The 20,774-nt window shown below is 50.8% G+C and overlaps 2 protein-coding genes across 4 annotated transcripts in view; one reads left to right on the plus strand and one right to left on the minus strand.

Annotated features, from left to right (window-relative positions):
- On the minus strand, positions 1–9,242 carry LOC107115545 (ER membrane protein complex subunit 3-like). 2 transcript variants are annotated; one of them, XM_015417279.1, is made up of 8 exons: positions 9,054–9,242; positions 7,538–7,595; positions 5,254–5,347; positions 4,881–4,985; positions 3,669–3,750; positions 3,439–3,518; positions 2,492–2,577; positions 1–454 (listed from the first exon to the last, which is right to left on the minus strand). In XM_015417279.1, exons 1-8 carry the CDS (start codon positions 9,209–9,211, stop codon positions 344–346), a joined length of 774 nt encoding a protein of 257 aa, XP_015272765.1. In that variant the 5' UTR covers positions 9,212–9,242; the 3' UTR covers positions 1–343. The 2 variants fall into 2 exon arrangements, with proteins under 2 accessions (XP_015272765.1, XP_015272764.1); XM_015417278.1 differs by having other exon boundaries at positions 3,439–3,533.
- Positions 9,243–9,610: 368 nt separating this feature from the next.
- Positions 9,611–20,774, plus strand: part of UXT (ubiquitously expressed prefoldin like chaperone) — a 15,654-nt gene continuing 4,490 nt past the window's right edge. The window contains exons 1-4 of one of the 2 annotated variants that reach the window (XM_015417282.1): positions 9,611–9,687; positions 10,507–10,623; positions 12,733–12,814; positions 12,992–13,059. In XM_015417282.1, the coding sequence (XP_015272768.1) occupies positions 10,538–10,623; positions 12,733–12,814; positions 12,992–13,059 (236 nt within the window). In that variant the 5' untranslated portion in view covers positions 9,611–9,687; positions 10,507–10,537. Of the gene's footprint in view, positions 9,688–9,859; positions 10,076–10,506; positions 10,624–12,732; positions 12,815–12,991; positions 13,060–20,774 lie in introns of those variants that run through there. The other variant, XM_015417280.1, reaches the window with a different exon arrangement.

Below are 20,774 nucleotides of genomic sequence, written 5' to 3' on the forward strand. Positions count from 1 at the left end.
TGTTTTAATACACAAACCATTCTGCTGTCTACACACACACACCCCTTTGCGCTCGGACAAGCAGAGGCGGCCCCCGCACGCTCCGTTCTTCCTGTCGGTGAGCGGCAGTGTATTCTGCTTTTTCTTCTCCCCCGGCCTTCTCGGCACGACATGCTGCTGGGACCAAGGGCTTGTTCCAGTGTCTCCGTCGCCTACCACTCCGGCGCTGCTCCGCCTGTGAAGCCGATAGCTGTGCCACACTCTTTAACACACCATGCAAGGTAAGGGCGGGCTTCTGTCGCACCCTCTTTGGGGGCTCGTCGCTTCCCTGCTGGGCGGCAACCCTCGGATGCCGACGATCGGCTCAGTCGGACCCAGACCTCCGCGTCAGTTTGAGATCCCGCCCCATCAGCTGTTCTTCTACATCCTGGAGGGCCCAGTGGTGAGAGACGAGCTCCAAAGCTTCCCACTCGGCCTGAGGCGGGGGGGGGGGGAAGGAATATAATCACTACAACAACAGTAAACCAAAATTGTGGGCCGACACTGCAGTCCGGTGGAAAATAACCCTGCTGGAACCGCGTCTGTGCCGGTAACTCTGTATAGGGAGTTTTGCTTAGAGGGCATAAACCGGACTTTGTGTTAGTACATCACTCCAGAGGCAAAACACTTCACCTCCAGTGTTCCCTCTAAGCTGAGTCAGTGTGAGCCAGCTCACAGTTTCTTAGCCTCCGGCTTACACATTTTTGTCTTAGCTCAGGAAGGGATGGTTCCAGGGCAAACTAATTTATGCAGTAGCCAAATTGCTCGCTCACAACTTTAATGTCAGTCGCTCACAGAGTAGTTAAATTGAACCTAAGGCATATCTGAGCTAAACAAAGACCAGCATAATTAAAAACTGCATCTCTGGACAGTCTCATCCTAGAAAAACAGGGAGGAATGGCATTATCCACTGAGAGATTAAGTCTCTCTACACTCTCTGTTCCGTCCTTCCCTATTCTAGCATTAAAATCGCCCGCCATGATAATATTCAAGGTTGGGAATTTTTGTTCAAGATCTTCCAGATACTCGGAAAACTCCTCCCAGTGGTCTAGTAAACATTTCTTACCAACACATACAGGCATATATACATTGATTATTACTAAGGATTTCTCATCCCATTTTAACATGCAGGCCTGGGCCATTTGGCCACAATGCTGTAAAGGTAACATCTCTATATTGGAGGTGGTAGACCAGAGTATGGTAAGTCCAGCCTGGAATCTTCCGAATCGCTGCAGTCTAAAAGCCTCCAACGAATGAGATCTGAAGCCTTCTAAGGACACCTTCTCATGTGACCAAGTTTCCTGAAGCAGGATGACATCAAACCTGGCTAGAAAACTTCTAAAAGTCAGGTCAGCCAATTTATTCTTCCAGCCAGCTATATTCCATGACAAGAGATTGAGAGGTGCAGACCCATTATCTAGTCAGTCAGCTCCTGTTATCTGGTCCAAGCTCACAGAGTAGAATTTTTACTCCTAAGACTCCATAGCTCAGAGGGAGCACTGCTCACCACCAGTGTTCCCTCTAAGCTGAGTTGGGTGTGAGCTAGCTCACAGTTTTTTTACCCTCCGGCTCACACATTTTTGTCTTCGCTCAGGAAGGGGATGGCTCCAGAGCAAACTGATGCAGTAGCCAAATCGCTCGCCCGGAGGGACCCCGATGCAACTTTTTTTTTTTAAATGAGTGAATCTTTCAACAAAATTGATGGGAGTTTTTTAAAGTGTTATTACGATAAAGCTGTTTTAGTGACAGAATCATAAGCCAATGGGGCGAAGTGCTTAATACTGACCTTAGAATAGGCTCTAATGCCCGTCTCATATGGCCAGTACGGCAATTTTAATCAAAACCTGAGATGTAGTGGTTAATTTTTTTTAAAAAATTGGGGTGATCTACCACGGAACAGCCCCACTGAAGAAGATAACAGTGGTGGCCAGTGTTCCCTCTAAGCTGAGTTAGGGTGAGCTAGCTCACAGCTTTTTAGCCTCCGGCTCACACATTTTTGTCTTAGCTCACGAAGGAGGGCTCCAGAGCAAACTAATTTATGCAGTAGACAAATCACTCGCTCACAAAGTAGAGTTCTTGCTCACAAGACTCCACGGCTTAGAGGGAACATTGGTGGTGACCCAGAGCTCGTTGCTGGCGGGAAGGGGCTCACTGAATGCCCCATTTTCGAGAGCTCCACCCCACCGCCCCCATTCTCTGCCATTTGGGCCTCGAGGTCCTTGCAAGGGCAGCAAGGCCCTTTGGACCTTGTCGGATGCTGCCCTGTTGTTGCTGGTTGAGAAGGGACGTAACAGTTCAAGCTTTAGGGTCCCCAAAATCTAGGTCCGCCACTGGATGGAGCTGGCCTGGGCCATTCGGGGTCAGGGCTCTCGTCACGTCTCTCTGTTAACACAAGCTGGTTCTTCTTCCTCGTGTCCCGTCCCCGAAACGCTCTTGGGTGCAACCCCTGCCAAACTAAAACTCAGGTTCTTACCTTGAAGGCCTTATTTGGGTCCGGGGGGGACGGCACGGTGGGACCCAGGAACTGGTCTTGCAGGAGCAGTTGGTTCTGTTCTGCAGCTGCCGAGAGAAATGCGATTGGAGGGGAAAGGGAATGGCTTCACTCCAACAGACTGGTCCCCGCCGAAGTGATAAACCTGCTGAGCTGGGCTGTCACCACTTGGGGTTCGCAGGAGTGGAATGCTCCTCCCAGTCTCCCTCCCCCACTAAAATCTCTACTTAAAATGGCAACATAAGGGGAAGGGCTCTAGCCAAGACTTCTCTGCTTTTCTGTGTACAGGGCATGTTTCTGTATAGAGGGGTATTCATCTGTGTGAGTCCCCATGGGCCACGTGACGTGCTACAGTAGTGGTTAGGAGCACAGACTCTAATCTGGGAGAACCGGATTTGATCCTCCACTCCTCCACATGCAGCTGCTGGTGTGGCCTCGGGTCAGTCACAGGTTCTCTCAGAGGTGTTCTTTCAAGAGCAGTCCTTGACAGAGCTCTCTCAGCCCCACCCACCTCACAGGGTGTCTGTTGTGGGGAGGGGGAGGGGAAGGAGACGTTAAGATGCTCTGAGACTCCTTCGGGTAGTGAAGGGCGAGGTATAAATCCAATCTCCTCTTCTCCTCCTTCAGAGCAGCGGACTCTAATCTGGAGAACTGGGTTCGATTCCCCCCCATGAAGCCTGCCGTGTGTCCTTGGGCCAGTCGCAGGTCTCAGAGCTCTCTCAACCCCACCTCCCTCACAGGGGAGAGGAAGGGAAGGTGACTGCGTTGTGGGAAAGGGAAGAGAAAGGAGATTGTAAACTGCTCTGAGACTCCGAGTGAAGGGTGGGGTATAAATCCAATCTCCTCTTCCTTTTTTGTCATCTTCTGGGCATTCTGTACTTCCCACTGAAATCAACCCCCTCCTTCCCGATCTCCAAGCGGCCTCTTACCAGTCTCTTCCCCCAGGAGGAGATTGTACACCCGGCGCAGGCCGAAGACGTTGAGGAAGTACCAGGAGGCGGAACTCACCCTGTTAGGAGAAGAGCTATTGGAGATTATTGGAAGGAGCCTTCCTGGGGCCCCAGTCCAGCGGGGTGGGACCCAGGGCCAGGGCCCCCCTTCATTCATTCCCTGGCAAAGGAGCGGTTCGGGCCTTGGGGGCGGGGAGAGACGTGCTTACCAAGAGGGATCCAGGGAAGGCAAGTTAATCCCGCGCTGCAGCATGGGCTTGAATCGCAGGGTCAGGGGGAAGGGAACTTTGGCTAGGGAGGTCGGGAGGGAGAGGGTTAGAGCCGGCGTCTCCCCACAGCAAGCTCTACCGCAGCCCCACCACCTGCAGCCCGCCTCCCACTCCTCCATCCTGACCTACATTTCCCTGTCATGCCTGAAAACACTGCTGGTCCATCCCTTCTGCGATCAAAAGGAAATAACCTGGAGGACCCAAGTTCAAATCCTACTAATAACAACATGTAGCAATAGCGTAGCACTTTCAAACTCTCCCCATGCACTAGCACTATAATCCTCACTACGGTCTTGTGAGATAGGCCAATTACCATTACCCCTGTGTTTTAGATTGTTGGAAAGGAGGGGGCAGTTCAGGGGATGGCAAGTTGCCTGTGGTTGTCTGCTGAGTGCAAGGGGGAGCCAAGATTTGAATTGGGGACTCCCTGATTCCTTGCTCTTTTAGCTGCTGCATTACACTAGTTGACTGTGGGCAAGCCACCCTCAGACTCCGTTCTCGCCATCTGTAAAACGACCTATGAAAACCACCTAAACACTGCCATAGGAGGTGGTGGCAGCTACAAGCATGGACAGCTTCAAGAGGGAATTAGAATAAACCTATGGAGCAAAGGTCCATCAGTGGCTATTAGCCACTAGGTATAGATAGGAGCTCTGGGGCAAGGGATGCTCTGTATTCTTGGTGCTGGGGGTGGGGCAACAGTGGGAGGGCTTCTCGTGTCCTGGCCCCACTGGTGGACCTCCTGATGGCACTGGTATTTCTGGCCACTGTGTGACAAGAGTGTTGGACTGGATGGGCCATTGGCCTGATCCAACATTGGCCCCTCTTATGTTCTTATGCTCTTAAACATATATGGAGCAGAGGTCCATCAGTGGCTATTAGCCACAAGGTATAGAGGGAACACTATGTCTGGGGCAGGGATGCTCTGTGTTCTTGGTGCTTGGGGGGCCACAGTGGGAGGGCTTCTGGAGTTCTGGCCCTGCCGGTGGACCTCCTGATGGCCCCTGGCTTTTGGCCATTGTGTGACACAGAGTGTTGGACTGGATGGACCACGGGCCTGATCCAATACTGGCTTCTCTCATGTTCACCACCCACTGGAACTTTGGCTCTTGAACGTCACACCCATTCCCTTCCCTGAGCTGCTTCACTCACTCGCCACGAAGCCGGAGAATGCCCAATTGATCCAGCCTCCGACGAGGATCATGGGAATCACGTTGACAATGTTCCCTTTCATCATCTCCGTAACCATAGTTGGATCTGGGGGGGGGGGGGGGGAGAAAAAGAGGAAGTATTAAAGCACGACTCTGCGCAGGGTGTGATCCAACAGCAGCAAAGGCAAAATCTCTGAAACAGTGGTGAAATGTGGAAACTGAGCTCAGAGACTTAGAATCATAGAATGTTAGAGTTGGAAGGGACCTTGCAGGTCATCTAGTCCAACCCCCTGTACTCTGGGGATGGGGAAGTACAAAGGGTTTGAAATAAATACCCCCCCCCCGCCGCCCTAGTGCCCAGCCCGTCTCATTACCTGTCAGCGGGTTTCGGGGCTGGATCTTACGCTTCGTTTTACGGAAGAAGCCGCTTTCCGGGTTGTTGAAGTAATGTTTGCGCATGAGGAAGCCCTGTGGAAACATCAGGAAGGGACGTGAGACGACACAAATACCCAAACGTTGAGAGCCAGTGTGGTGTAGTGGTTAAGAGTGTCGGAATCCGGGAGACCCAGGTTCGAATCCCTGCTTGTGCCATGGAAGCTTGCTGGGTGACCTTGGGCCACTCCCACACTCCCTCAGCCTAACCCTACCTCACAGGGTTGTTGTGAGGATTAAGTGGAGGAGAGACTGGTGTAAGCTGCTTTGGGTCCCCATCGGGGGAGAAAGGCCAGGTAGAAATGAAGCAAATAAATAAATAAATGGGAATAAGGAAGCTAGTAGGGGCTTTTTCAGTGTTTATAACGCTTCGTGTGCAGCTCCTCAGTCATCCTTAGCACAATCCCATGAATCAATAATTGGGCTACTTTGTGAGCTCACCACTATGGTAAGACTTCAACGGGGAATGGCCTTGATTCACAGGCGAGTCTCCAAGCAACATGCTTAGTCAGACTGGGAGCAGGCAATATTGGAGAAAAGTTTCTTAGGCCATTTTATTAGCTTTTTCATCACATTTTTCATCCCAGGAGCTCCCATTTTATCCTCCCAACAATCCTGTGAGGTAGATCAGGCTGAGAGTCAAGAAGAGGAAACTGGATTTATACCCTGCTTTTCACTACCCAAAAGAGTCTCAGAGCTGCTTACAATCTCCTTCCCCTTCCCCTCCCCACAACACGTGCCCTGTGAGCAGTGTTCCCTCTAAGATGAGTTAGTGTGAGTTTTTGTCTTCGCTCAGGGAGGATGGCTCCAGAGCAAGCTAAATGATGAAGTAGCCAAATCGCTCGCTCACAACTTTAATGCCAGTAGCTCACAAAGTAGACTTTTTGCTCACGAGACTCCACAGCTTAGAGGGAGCATTGCTCCAGAGCAAGCTAAATGATGAAGTAGCCAAATCGCTTGCTCACAACTTTAATGCCAGTAGCTCACAAAGTAGACTTTTTGCTCACGAGATTCCACAGCTTAGAGGGAGCATTGCCCGTGAGTTAGGTGGGGCTGAGAGGGCTCTGAGAGAACCGCCCTTGAGAGAACAGCTCTGAAAGAATTGTGACTGACCCAAGGTCACCCAGTAGACCTCACGTGAGGGAGTGGGGAATCAAACCTGTGTCTCCAGATTAGAGTCCACCTCTCTTAACCACTACACCAAACTGGCTCTCTGGCCCGAGATCACCCAGCAAGTTTTGAGACAGAGTGGGGGTTTAAACCTAGGTGCCATCCAAACCCTAATCCAACACTCTCCCCACCACATCACAGTGTCTCCCACGGTACCCTTAAGGTTTGCATTCCCCCTTCCCCGCGAACCAGAAGGGTTAAGCTGACCATATATATTATAAAAATACAAAATTTATTAGGGTGTACACATATTAAAATATAATCGGGTTAAATTTTTTTCAAGTATCAGACTAATAAAAGCATATCAAATATTAATACACATGATGGGTCAACACTTTCCAACTGAAGACCAAACGCGTTTTGGCCTCAAAGGGCCTTCCTCAGTGGAGGCAGCCTGTGGCAAACGTTTACTAGTACCTTGGAGGTACTAGTTTTTAAATGTGCATTGTCAGCAGTATGCCACGGGTGCGCTCCACTTCCCAGATGTTGGGGTGTGATCGTGCCCGGATAATCCTTCCATGCCTCTCCCGCAGCAACTTTGCCGTGTGACCGGGGCCATAAATAAGCAAGCAGCTGGAGAGCATCTGGGCTAAGAGCAGGAATTGTCAGCCCTCCTGAATCGGTTTCAAGTTTCCACAGTCTGTTCATAGCCTTTTGACCATGAGCTCCGGCGACCACAACCTAGTGCTGAACGACTAACTAGTGACAGGAGTTAGATCCAGGTGTTGTTCTGAAGCGACATATCAAAGTTTGACTCCAGCGGCACCTTTAAGACCAACAAAGTTTAATTCTGGGCATAAGCTACTGTGTGAAGTGTGCATGCACACCAAGCTTATCTGGTGCTTTTTTGTTAGTTGTGTGAACAGAACTCTTTGGCACCTGTGCAGGCCCCTGAGTAGACAACAGAGACCGCAAGACAAAGTCCCGCACCAAAGCAAAGCCATGCACACGCCTCTCTGTGTCTGTGCACTTGCTGAGAACCACTGTCCCAGAGATTATGTGAGTAGATTAGGAGGGTCTTCAGAAAGGGATCACCCCCCCACCATTCTCTGTCACCTGGTGAGTCAGGAACCGTCCATTTTCCCTCAGAAGGCGGCTGCGTGCCAGAATCTGCCTGACAGATAAAGAACACTCTGCTCAATCGTCATGCCAACATAACTGATTCACCTAAATGACACATGCGAGGCATAAATACTGATTTTTGAATTGCAGCCACCACTGAAAGTCCAGATATGATAACCATCTTCAAGTACTTGAAAAGCTGTCATCTAGGAATGGTGCGGAGTTGTTTTCTGCTGCCCCTGAAGGTCGGACCAGAACCAACGTTGAAATTAGATCAGAAGAGTTTTCGGCTAAACATTAGGAAGAACTTCCTGACAGAGCCTTCCTGACAGAGTGGTTCCTCAGTGGAGCAGGCTTTCTCAAGTGTTGGGCTCTCCTTCTTTGGAGGTTTTGAAACAGAGGCTAGATGGCCATCTGACAGCACTGCTGATTCTGTGAATTCAGGCAGATCATGAGGGGGAGGGCAGGAAGGGTAGCATCAGGGCTTAGTTCTCGTGGCCCTTCCTTACACACCCAGGGAAATGCTGATTGCCATTTGGGGTCAGGAAGCAATTCTGGAGGTTTTTTGCCATCTCCTGGGGGTGGAACAGCGGTCACTGTGGGTGTGGAGGTATTTGTGAATTTCCTGCCTTGTGCAGGGGGTTGGACTGGATGACCCTGGAGGTCCCTTCCAACTCTATGATTGTATGATTCATATTCCCATCCTGCAAACTGATGAAGCAATCAGAATGGCCCCGTCAAATCCCTGGCAATGTCACAGAGGAAAAACTGTGAAGCTAAGCACACAAGGGCAGGATACAAACTTTGTAAATAGGGTTTCCAACTTTCAGGTGGGGCCTGGAGGTCTCCTAGTCTTATAGCTGATCTTCAGATTACCCTTGGAGAAAAATGGCTGCTTTGGAGCGTGAACACTCTGTGGCATTATACTTCACTGAGGTCCATCCCCAATTCACACACATAATTTCCAGGTATTTCTCAACTCAGAGTTGACAACCCTATCTGTAAATAATAATAATAATAATACAGGAACTGCATAATTGTTTCCTCTATGATCTTGCTGCAGGGTGTCTTGACTGCTGATCTTAGGACACAGCTAACTGCAATGGACAAAGTCTCAGAATAGCTCTAAGAAAATTAGCAGGGGAAGATGATACTTTTGAGTGAAATAACTGAGGTTCATAGCCAGTGTTTCCTCTAAGCTGATAACTGAGGTTCATAGCCAGTGTTTCCTCTAAGCTGAGTTAGCGTGAGCTCGCTCACAGTTTTTTAGCCTCCGGCTCACACTTTTTTGTCTTAGCTCAGGAAGGCGGGCTCCAGAGCAAACTGGTTTATGCGGCAGCCAAACTGCTTGCTCACAACTTTAATAGCAATAGCTCACAAAGTAGAACTTTTGCTCCGAAGACTCCATGGCTTAGAGGGAGCATTGGTTCATACAGGTAGATGCAATTCTTACACATGAAGGTGCCTTATACCAGATCAGACGCTCCCTCCGCCCCGCCCCCCCGCTCACGTGTCCTGCAGTTGCTGGGGCCAACCCAGGTCGCGCTCGCCGCGCAGCAGCGCCGCGACGCGCAGCCGCAGGATCCCGACGGCCAGCGCGATCCAAGCGACGGGCAGCAAAACCCAGAAGCGAATCGAGCCGTCCAGGCGCAACTCCGGCGCCGCCATTGCTGGGCGGGCTCAAGACCACTTTATTTAAAAACAGAAACCAAACTTTTTTTGGCCAGGCACGGGAACCGGAAATGACATCAGAGAGAAAGCGGTCGCTTCCGGTGCCCGGTTCTGAAAGACGGAGGCGAAACTTCGTTGGGAACAGTTGCCTGTTAATCACTTGACACTTCCTTCATTTCACTGTAGAAAACAATTTCTAAAAAGATTTCTAGAAAAATTTTCATTGTAATGGAAATGTTTTGACGAATTCAGACTAGCTTTCCAGTTGCCCGGATGTTCAACCCGGAAGTAGATTTCCGTCTTCCGTTTACATCACGCTGAGCTACATCTAAGAAAAGAGTGTGGCCACCTGTGGGGAGCCTCCATAGAGACTGAGCGCCTTCCGGTACTCTCGCCCCGCAAATGGTGGCTTCCCAGCGGCAGAGTTGCCCAGGAACAGCGGCAGTAGCTAACCAAATGAGAAGGAGATAAAGGTGCTAGAATGGAGTCGTTTATTTTGTTCTTACTATTCCTGCGTCGTACCTTTGGGATATTTTGTTCTTACTATTCCTGCGTCGTACCTTTGGGATAGTTTCCTCTTGGTTGGGGTTCGATTGAATGCCGGAAGTGAGGGGCTTGCGAGGGAGTCGAATTCCTTACAGACTCTAGGGCCTGCTTTGGCAACTGGGTCGTATTCCCTTATTACTGTCTTTGTGCCTTTCGGAGAGCTGAGAAAAACGCGTGCATTTAAATGCAAAAACAGGGAAACTTGCAGACGGCACTTCTTGGAGGAAAGAAGAAGGAAGCGAGCAATTGAGCCCTCTTCCCCCTTTTATTTCCTGGGTGGCCATCGCTTGTTTCCACGAGCTGGAAACCAGCGAGGTAAAGGTTTAGCCCACCTGAGGGGTGTGATGAATGCTGAGGGAAGAAAAGGGTGGTGGAAGATTGGGGTGCCTTTGCCTTCTTAGAAACCTCAGCAGCAGTGGCCAACCGTGTAATTCACAACAGGGTTGCCAGCTCTGAGTTGGGAAATACCTGGAGATTTGGGAGGTGGAGTGTGGGGAGGGGAGGCACCGTCCTCAGCGGGATACTTTGCCATAGAGTCCACCCTGCAAAGCAGCCATTTTCTCCAGGGGAACTGATCTCTGTCAGCTGGAGATCAGTTGTAATAGCAGAAGATCTCCAGGGTCCACCTGGAGCTTTGCAGCCATATCCACTGATCATTTCTGATTTGTGCCCAGTGCTTGCTGGTTGGAGATCTGCTTTTGCTTTCCCCCCGAGTTGCAGAGGTTAACTTCTCCTTCTTTCCACAGTCCCGGCCACCACTGCTCTTCGGGGACTCCCATGGCCATGCTAGGCAAACAGGAAGTGGAAGGGAAGGTGCTGCGCTACGAAGCTTTCATCAGTGATGTTCTGCAGAGGGATCTCCAGTAAGTGACACCACATACCTGTCATGCCTTGGGCAAGCTCCCTCCCTCAGATTCCCAATGGTTCTTGTTTTGGGTCCAGTTTAAGAACATAAGAGGACATAAGAGAAGCCAATGTTGGATCAGGCCAATGGCCCATCCAGTCCAACACTGTCACGCAGTGGCCAAAAATACCAGGTGCCATCAGGAGGTCCAGCAGTGGGGCCAGGACACTAGAAGCCCTCCCACTGTTGCCCCACCACCAAGCATCAATAATACAGTGTATTACTTGCCCCAGCCAGAGAGTTTCTCGTGCTCTTAGGCAGCAGGACCAATTCTCCAACCAAATCACAGCTCGGGGTGGCATTGCTGAGGAGGGCATTGATGCCGGCAGGGACTCTGCTCACTTTCAGTCGTAATACTGAAATACATAATTACCCTCTGGGCTTTGCACTACCTGGGTCTCAGCCACCGGTAGGGTTGCCAAGTCAATTTTTCTTACCGGCGGGGGAGCCTCACTGGGCTCTGGGAGCCGTCTGTCGATGTGTGCTGCCAGCACGTCACTGGAAGTGACGAGCGACATCGATCACGTTGAAGGTATGGCCCCGATCGTCGGACGGGAAACCATAGAGTTTTCCCTCCGACGATCGGGGCCTCGGGGCCATGCCCCCAACGTGATTGACGTGGTTGCGTCACCAGAGGTGCGCTTCGGGGGGCGGAGTCCCCCCCAGGGCCTGATTCAGCGGCGGCAGGAATTGGGCCTCCGAAGCGGGGGTTTACCCGCCACCTGCCCCCACTTGGCAGCCCTAGCCACCGGGTGCCTGGGCCCAGGCAGCGGTGAGTGTGCATGGTTTGGTGGTGAAAGGCGCTGGCAACTTGCAGCCGACTTATGGCAATCCTATAGAGTTTCCAAGGCGAGAGATGAACAGAGGTGGTTTGCCGTTGCCTGCCTCTGCATACCAGCCCTGGACTTCATTGGTAGTTTCCTATCTTAGTACCAACCAGTATTGACCATGCTCAGCTTCTGAGATCTGATGAGATCGGGCTAGCCTGGGCTATCCAGTTTTTACGTATAATGCATAATCTATTGTGTGCGGTTGGTAAGCATTATCGTCTTGTGATTCCATGGAGTCAGGAGTCACACAATCGTAAAAGGCATGCTGTCACGGCTCAGGTGGGGGTGTCACCTGACGCTGCCACCACTCTCGTTTTAGGATCCCTTGAGAAGGCCCGGAGCACCCTCCCAAGACCTTCAGACCAAATAATTTGGCCGAATAATAGGTGTGAGGACCAGGCAGAGTAAACAACAAATAAAGGGTTTATTTTACCGGCGGTCAGCCCAATATGGGAAACAAACAAGGTGCAAGAACAATAACAATAAGTGGGTGAAGGGAAAAGAAACCAAATGCCCTAACGCAACTAGACTCACAGTCCCTAGTTCACTGCCTCAGTTGGGCCTGCATCTACTCACCCTTCCTCTCAGGGTGAGGGTCTCTCCCAGCAGCAGCCTTCCCTCTGGCCCTTCTCTCTTGGAAGAGAGAACAGCTCTCCTTCTGTACCAGCCCTTTTATTATAAGTCCCCTTTCTCTGTGATTGGCTAAAATTGGCACCAAAACCTCCCAGGGACTTCTGGGAGTTGTAGGCCTGGCCTCCTCCCACTGCTACTCAGGCTTCCTGGGCTTGCTAGGCCTTTGCTTGCACAGCCCAGATCATGACACACGCACATGGTACATGGGCAAGGGAGAGTGGTGGTGAACTGCTGGACTCTAGACACAGGATCTGTCAAGGAGGTGCAGTGATTTATCTATGGAACCAAATCCCACACAGCAATATGCTATCTGGGGGAAAAATTGGATAGTGGAAAGTGCTGTCGAGTTGCAGCTGATTTATGGTGACCCTGTAGGGGTTTCAAGGCAAGAGACGTTCAGAGGGGATTGGCCATTGCTTGCTTCTGCGTAGCGCCCTTGGGCTTCCTTGGTGGTCTCCCATCCAGGTACTAACCTGGGTCAACCCTGCTTGGCTATTGAGACCTGACGAGATCAGACTAGCCTGGGCTGTCCAGGTCAGGACATACATTCTTTGGGGTAGCAAAATAACTGCCCCCGCTGGACAGTGACTGACATTTTCTCCCAGGAAAGTGTTGGAGCAGCGGGATGAAGTCTACGAGAAGATCGCCCAGTACCTGCAGCTGAAGAACGTGATTGAGCGGCTTCAGGTAATTCAGAACTCCTTTGTTTGTCGCCCCTTCAAGTTGATGGCTTTCATCAGATTAGAAGTGGTGTGAAGCGGGGGTTTGATGGTAGCAGACCGCAGGCAGAAGGAACAGTTGTAAAGGTAGCTCTGTCCTAGGGAGCAAAAGTAGATTGGTAAAGATGCTGTCCTTTCCTCTCAGGAGACAGGAAGTCGGGAGTTGGTGACCCAAGTGGACCTCGGCTGCCATTTCTACGTCAATGCAGAAGTGTAAGTAGAGCACAGAGCCTCCTTCTGCAGGGTGTTCTTTCCCTGCTGGTTCCAATCCTTTGTTTCCTGGTTGTCCTATGGTGATGTCTTTCAATAGTGTAGTGGTTAGAGTGTCAGACTAGGATCTGGGAAACCTGGGTTCTAATCCCTGCTCTGCCATGGCAGCTCGCTGGGCAACCCTGGGCCAGTCACGCACTCTCAGCCTAACCTACCTCAGAAGGTGGTTGTTGTGGATAAAATGAAGGAGAGGGGAATTGCGCCAGCCACCTTGGCTCCCCGTCTTCACCCAAAGAGTGATTAACACATGGAGTTCACTGCCACAGGAGGTGGTGGCAGCTACAAGCATGGAGGGCTTCAAGAGGGAATTAGATAAGCATACGGAGCAGAGGTCCATCAGTGGCTATTAGCCACAAGGTATAGATAGGAACTCTCTGTCTGGGGCAAGGGATGCTCTGTATTCTTGGTGCTTGGGGTGTGTGTGTGGCAACAGTGGGAGGGCTTCTAGTGTCCTGGCCCCACTGCTGGACCTCCTGACGGCACCTGGTATTTTTGACCACTGTATGACACAAAGTGTTGGACTAGATAGGCCAATGGCCTGAACCAACATTGGCTTCTCTTATGTTCTTATAAATGAAGTAAATAAATTTAAGTATGCAAGGGAGCTCTTGCCCTTAAGAGAGAAAGTCATTTTTATATCTTCTTTCTACTGAATAAGAAAAAGAGTTGGATTTATACCCCGAGTCTCAGGGCGGCTTACAATCTCCTTTCCCTTCCCCTCCCCACAACAGACACCCTGTGAGGTAGGTGGGGCTGGTAATAGTTGGAAAGAAGAAGAAGAAGAGATTGGATTTATACCCTGCCCTTCACTACCCAAAGGTGTCTCAGGGCGGCTTACAATCTCCTTTCCCTTCCCCTCCCCACAGCAGACACCCGGTGAGGTAGGTGGGGCTGGTAATAGTCGGAAAGAAGAAGAGATTTGATTTATACCCCGCCCTTCACTACCCAAGGGAGTCTCAGAGTGGCTTACAGTCTCCTCTCCCTTCCCCTCCCCACAACAGACACCCTGTGAGGTAGGTGGGGCTGAGAGAGCTCTGACAGAAACTGCTCTTTTTTCAAGAACAGCTCTTATCAGAGCTACGGCTTGCCCAGGGTCACCCAGCCAGGTGCAAGTGGAGGAGTGGGGACTCAAACCCGGTTCTCCCAGTGTAGAGTCCACGCACTTAACCACTACACCAAACTGGAGGGGAGGGAAAGGGCCAGAGGGCTCGTTCGTCCAGTGCCCTCTGAGTCTTGGCTGTGCCCATTCAGTCCCCGGACACTGCATGCTGCATCTGGAAGGCAGGTGGGACGTGTCTCCGTGCACCATGAGATCTACTTGCGGAGACTTTTTCTGCTTTCCTGTCCCGCAGCCCACTGATCCTCACTCCTAGTTTTGCTCCTGGGAATCAGCAGAAGAAGAAAGGGGGCTCATTGGGGGTCTGCACTGGGAGGGGGCGTGGATGGGAACCGTTGCCGTCTCTTCCAAAGGGGGACGTACCCTTCAGTTTTGGAGACTGTGTGATCCAGGCTGCTTTCTGGTGAGCAAATAGCTACATAGGGCTCAAGTAAGGGATTGAGGCTCAGTGGAAGAGCCTCTGCTTTGCATGCAGGGAGGCTGTAGGTTCAATCCCTGGCTTCTCTAATTAAAAAGGACCAGGCAGTCGGTGTTGTGAAAGACCTCCACCTGAGACCCTGGAGAGGCAGTGCCAGGATGAGTAGGTGTCAGAACCCACAGCCAACAACGGAGTACACACTTCTTTAGAAAGGTTATACTTTTATTGAAGAGCCATAGATGCATTAACATAGTCACTGTTAAGAATAGCAGTTGCCTCTTGAACCTAATGAGATATAGGGCATTCGTATGCACTGCGCTGGCCAATTAGGCACCCAGGCACCTTCCCACGCATGGGCTAGAGCTGGCAAGCGTTACTAGCCGAAGCTGGGAATTGTCCGGCTCCCACGGTTGGCCTGGATGGCAGACAACACACATCACCACCGACCACCTGTACGTCTTTATTTCAGCGCAAAGCAGAGAGAAAGGAATGCGAAAGCAAATTACACAGACACTGAAAGAACATCCCCACCCCCATGGCAGCATAGCTGACAGTAGGCAATCTGGACCTTGCTGGACCAAGGGTCGGATTCGGTGTAAGGCAGCTATGTGTGAGAGCTTCATTCATGGGAAAGGTCATGGCTCAGTGGTGGGGCATCTGCTTGGCGTGCAGAAGGTCAGGGGTTCAATCCCCGGCCTCTCCAGTTCAGAGGGCCAGGCAGGAGGTGATGTGAAAGACCTCAACCTGAGACCCTGGAGAACCGATGGCAGTCTGAGTAGATGAGACTGACCGGATGGACCAATGTTTTGATTCAGGATAAGGCAGCTTCATGTGGACGTGTGAAGGAGGTAGGCAAACGGTGCCGAGCGTTGAGGAAAACAGAGAAATCTGCCTTCGTGGTAGGGGTACCCTCAGCTTAGGGGTGTTCAGTTCCAATGGTGACTGAAGCGAACCAGAATGATCTCTTTGATTATTTTTTAGTGTTCTGTGTACGTGTGCGTGCGTGCCGGCGTGCCTGGAAGACAGGGTGACGTCTGGCGACACCTACTGGGCTTGGACGTTTTCAGAGAGGTGTCTTGATATTGCCTGCCTCTCTGTCCCGGCCCTGGTATTCCTTGGAGGTCTCTCATCCGAGTACTCGCCAGGGTTGGCCCTGCTTCGCTTCCGAGATCTGACGAGATTGGGCTTGCCTGGGCGATCCAGGGTCGGGGCAGCCAGGATGATCTTTGGTTGTAGCAAAGCCGGCCACGCCAGGCCTCACTCTCCAGGAGAACAGAAACTTCTCTGCAGCCTCTGGGATGGAGGCAGGGCTGGCAGCCAGTTTGGTGTCGTGGTTAGGAGCGCAGACTCTAATCTGGGAGAACCAGGTTTGATTCCCCACGCCCCCAGTTGCACCTGGCTGGATGACCTTGGGCAAGCCATAGTTCTGACAAGAGCTGTTCTCGAAAAAAGAGCCATTTCTGTCAAGAGCTCTCTCAGCCCCACCTACCTCACCGGGTGTCTGTTGTGGGGAGGGGAAGGGAAAGGAATTTGTAAGCCGCTCTGAGACACCTTTGGGTAGTGAAGAGCGGGGTATAAATCCAATCTCTTCTTCCCCGTTCCCAGGGCGGGATCAGAACGTGGCCCTGACAGCCGAGACGTGGTGTTCTAGTCCTTCTCTGAAGCAGGGAAGCATTTCTGCTATGTGGGGGAGACTCACGGGTTAAACACAACCACCTTTCCGGAAGCAGATTTGTAAAAAAGGACCCCTCAAGTACCGCCTTCTCCCATATGAACCTACCTGTACATTCTAGTTATCTTCAGATGCCATGCTTCCGTTGTCCCAGCATCTAAGGGTAGCAATCCGAGAAAGGGCTTTCTCAATCAGGGCACCAAAATTTGAGAACTCCCTCCCCAGGAAGGTTCGTCTGTCTCCCTCTATCGGTATCCTCCGTCACTGGGCAAAGCCTTTTTTGTTTCATCTGTCATATCCCCCGTAACCATCATTGGTCCGCCTTCCTGGATCTGGTGTTGTTTGTGGATGTGTTTTTACTGAATTATTTTATCATTTTACATGTTTTCAGTTGTTCAAATGTTTTACTGTATTTCTGTTCACCACCTTGGAGACCCTGATTGGATGGAAAAGCGGCATAAAAATGTGTTTAAATAAATAAAATAATGAGAACATCAGGAGAGCCCTGCTGGATCAGACCAGTGGTCCACCTAGTCCAGTATCCTCTCTCACACGGTGGCCAGTCAGTTCCTCTGGAGGGCCAACCACAGGGCAGAGAGGCCGAGGCCTTCCCCTGATAAGAACAGCAGAAGAGCCCTGCTGGGTCAGACCAGTGGTCCACCTAGTCCAGTATCCTCTCTCACATGGTGGCCAGTCGGTTCCTCTGGAGGGCCAACCACAGGGCAGGGAGGCCGAGGCCTTCCCCTGATAAGAACACCAGAAGAGCCCTGCTGGGTCAGACCAGTGAGGGTCCATCTAGTCCAGCATCCCATCTCACACAGTGGCCAGTCAGTTCCTCTGGAGGGCCAGCAACAGGGCAGGGAGGCCAAAGCCTTCCCCTGATGTTGCCTCCTGGCTCAGGGATTCCGAAGATTAGTGCCTCCAAACATGAAGGTCCACCTCAGCTAGTAACCATTGATAGACTTCTCTTCCATGAATCTACCTAATCCCCTTTTAAAACTCTTTATTCCTGTGGCTGTCACTACATCCTGTGGCAGCGAATTCCACCTTTTAATCACTCTGTGTGTGAAATAGTATTTCCTTCAGTCCATCCATCCTGAACCCTACTGAGCCCATCAGTTTCATTGCATGACCTCAAGTTCTAGTATTTTGAGAGAAGGAGAAAGGTTTCTCATTGTCAACTCTCTCCACCCCACGCATAATGTTATAAATCTCTATCATGTTGCCCCTTAGTGGTCTCTTTTCTAAAGGGAAGAGTCCCAGACTCTTTAGCCTTTCCTCCTAGGAAAGGTGCTCCGACCTGTTAATCATCTCAGTTGCCCACCTCTGTAATTTTTCCAGCTCTGCAGTGTCCTTTTCGAGATACGGTGACCAGAACTGTACACTGTATTCCAAATAATGTTGCAGCCAACAGCTACAGTTGGGTCTTAGGGACAGTAATTGGGTATATAAACCCTCAAAGCTCTGGCAGGAGAAGAAAAAGAGATTGGATTCACTTGGGGTCTCAGAGCAGCTTACAATCTCCTTCCCTTCTTCTCCCCACAACAGACACCCTGTGATGTAGGTGGGGCTGAGAGAGCTCTTGACAGAAACTGCTCTTTTTTCAAGAACAGCTCTTATCAGAACTACGGCTTTCCCAGGGTCACCCAGCCAGGTGCAAGTGGAGGAGTGGGGAAACAAACCCGGTTCTCCCAGTTTAGAGTCCACGCACTTAACCACTACACCAGACTGGAGAGGAGAGAAAGGGCCAGAGGGCTCATTCGTCCAGTGCCCTCTGAGTCTTGGCTGTGCCCATTCAGTCCCCGGACACTGCATGCCGCATCTGGAAGGCAGCTGGGCACAGCTCTGGCAGGAGAAGAAGAGGAGATTGGATTTATACCCCGCCCTTCACTTGGGGTCTCAGAGCGGCTTACAGTCTTCTTCCCTTCTTCTCCCCACAACAGACACCCTGTGAAGTAGGTGGGGCTGAGAGAGCTCTGAGAGAACTGCTCTTGAGAGAAGAGCTCTGAGGGAACTTGTGACTGGCCCAAGGTCATCCAGCTGGCTGCATGTGGAGGAGTGGGGAATCAAACCCAGTTCTCCCAGATTAGAGTCCGCCACTCTTAACCACTACACAAAACTGTAGTTTGGGGGTGGGTAGGAGTGATTCCCAAAGGAAGAGGACAATATGAGTTCTTAGAACCCCCCTACGTCCCCAGGCTGTGGCCCAAGGGAGCCCTAGGCAAAATGTCTGCCCCTGTAATCGCTGGATGAAGTGTAGTTCTTAGCTGAGTCCAAACCTAATGGAAAGGTATCTGCCAGCTTATCTTGGAGAAAATCACTATGAAGTTTGTGAGCGGCCCCCCCCCCCCAGAGCCAGCATAGCTTAGTTGTTACAGCATCAGAGTAGGATCTGGGAGATGCAGGTTCGAATCCCTGCTCTGCCATGGAACCTTACTGGGTGACCTTGGGTCGGTCACACACTCTCAGCCTAGCCTACCTCACAGGGTTGTTGTGAGGATAAGATGGAGGAGAGGACAATGATGTAAGTGGTTTGGGGTCCCCATTGGGGAAAAAAGGCAGGGTATGAATGCATCAAAGAAATAAAATAAACTTCTTTGTCTGATGAAACCTTCAACTGGGAGTTTTGGATGGGAAAAAGAGGCTGGCTTGAGTGAGAACGCTGCGCTCTTATCCCCAGACGAACTCTTTCTGGTTAAAAATAACCGATGCGTACCAGAAAGGTACTTAGCGGAACAAATGCCAAATTTAGGCTGTCTTCTCACTCTCTCCGAAGCAAGGATTGGGTGGGTTTGAGTGCGAAGCGACACTTCTTTCTCTCAGCTTCCTGCTGGCGGTCAGCCGAGAGCAGTGTGAACGTACCCTAGCCGTGAGCAGCAGAAAAGTGTGGGGGGGGGGCGTTCATTTGAGAAGGACAGGTGGTAAGGGGAAGGAAGAGGAGGGATTTGCACTCAGTACGGGCATGTGGTTGAGGCTGTTTGGTTCTGTGAGATGTGTGTAAGATTCCCCTTCCCCCATGTAATTCCTGACTGAAGGTAGTTTCAGGTGTGTAGGCATGCTGAGGGGGCCGCAGTGGCTCAGAGGTTAAGACACTTAACTGCAGACTGGAAGGTCGGTAGTTCGGCAGTTCGAGACGCGAGTCCCGCGTGACGGAGTGAGCTCCCGTCTCTGACCCGAGCTCCTGCCAACCTAGCAGTTCGAAAGCAAGAAATTGCAAGTAGATAAATAGGTACCGCTTTGGTGGGAAGGTAACAGTGTTCCGTGCACCTCGACGTTTAGTCATGCTGGCCACATGACCACGGAAGCGTCTTCGGACAGCGCTGGCTCTTTGGCTTGGAAACGGAGAAGAGCACTACCCGCTAGAGTCGGATTTGACTGGATTTCGAGCAAGGGACACTTTTACCTTTAGGCGTGTTGATCTGCAGTAGAAGAGCAAGATTTGGGTCCAGATTTCCAGGGTGTTAGCTTTCGAGAGTCAACGTTCTTTTAATGAGATACCAAAGCTGCTTTGATCAGAGAACCCTTGCAATCTCTGTGTGTGTGTGTGTGTGTGTGTGTGTGTTTGTGTGTGTATGTGCTTGCATGCCTGGAAGTCATGGCAACTTCTGGCGACCCCTACTGGGGGATTGGATGTTTTTCAGAGAGGTAGCTTGGTAGGCTGCCTCTGCATCCCAGCCCTGGTATTCCTTTTTTTTTTTTTTTTTTTTAAAAATATATATATATTATTTTCATTTTTTTCATAACACACACTCCAAATATGTTATATTTTCCAATATTCTGGAGGAGTGGTTAAAACCGTCAATGACAACTTGGATAAAAGACATAGGGCGCAATATAAGACTAGAAGAATGGGAAAAAACATGGAGATCTATTAAATTCTTAAGATCCACGTCATATAAAGAAAATATAATTAAAATGTTATACAGGTGGCACTGGACACTGGATAAATTGCTTAAATGCTACACTAATGTCTCTGGAAACTGTTGGAGGTGTAAGAATAACATAGGAGCCTTGGAATCCCTTGAAGGTCTCCTATCCGAGTACTCGCCAGGGTCGGCCCTGCTCAGCTTCCAAAATCTGACGAGATCGGGCTGGCCTGGGCGATCCAGGTCAGGGTGACCCTGGCAATCTTGTTGGTCTCTAAGGCGCTACAGGACTCGAACCTTGCTCTCAACTGAGGAACTCTCTTCTTCACGTAAGACTCTTTTACAGTTCCTTGAGCTGAACACCAATAAGAACAGCAGTCCGGTTAAGGTTTTCGTAGCCAATGCTATTAACGCAGCCATACAAGTACCCCCCCTCATGAAGCAAATAAGAACATCAGAAGAGCCCTGCTGGATCAGACCAGTGAGGGTCCATCTAGTCCAGCATCCTGCCTCACACAGGGGCCAACCAGTTCCTCTGGAGGGCAAGCAACAGGGCACAGAGGCCGAAGCCTTCCCTTCATAAGA

The sequence above is a fragment of the Gekko japonicus genome, unplaced genomic scaffold, assembly GCF_001447785.1.
Source record: "Gekko japonicus isolate JY-2015 unplaced genomic scaffold, Gekko_japonicus_V1.1 scaffold1748, whole genome shotgun sequence".
NCBI lineage: Eukaryota > Metazoa > Chordata > Lepidosauria > Squamata > Gekkonidae > Gekko > Gekko japonicus.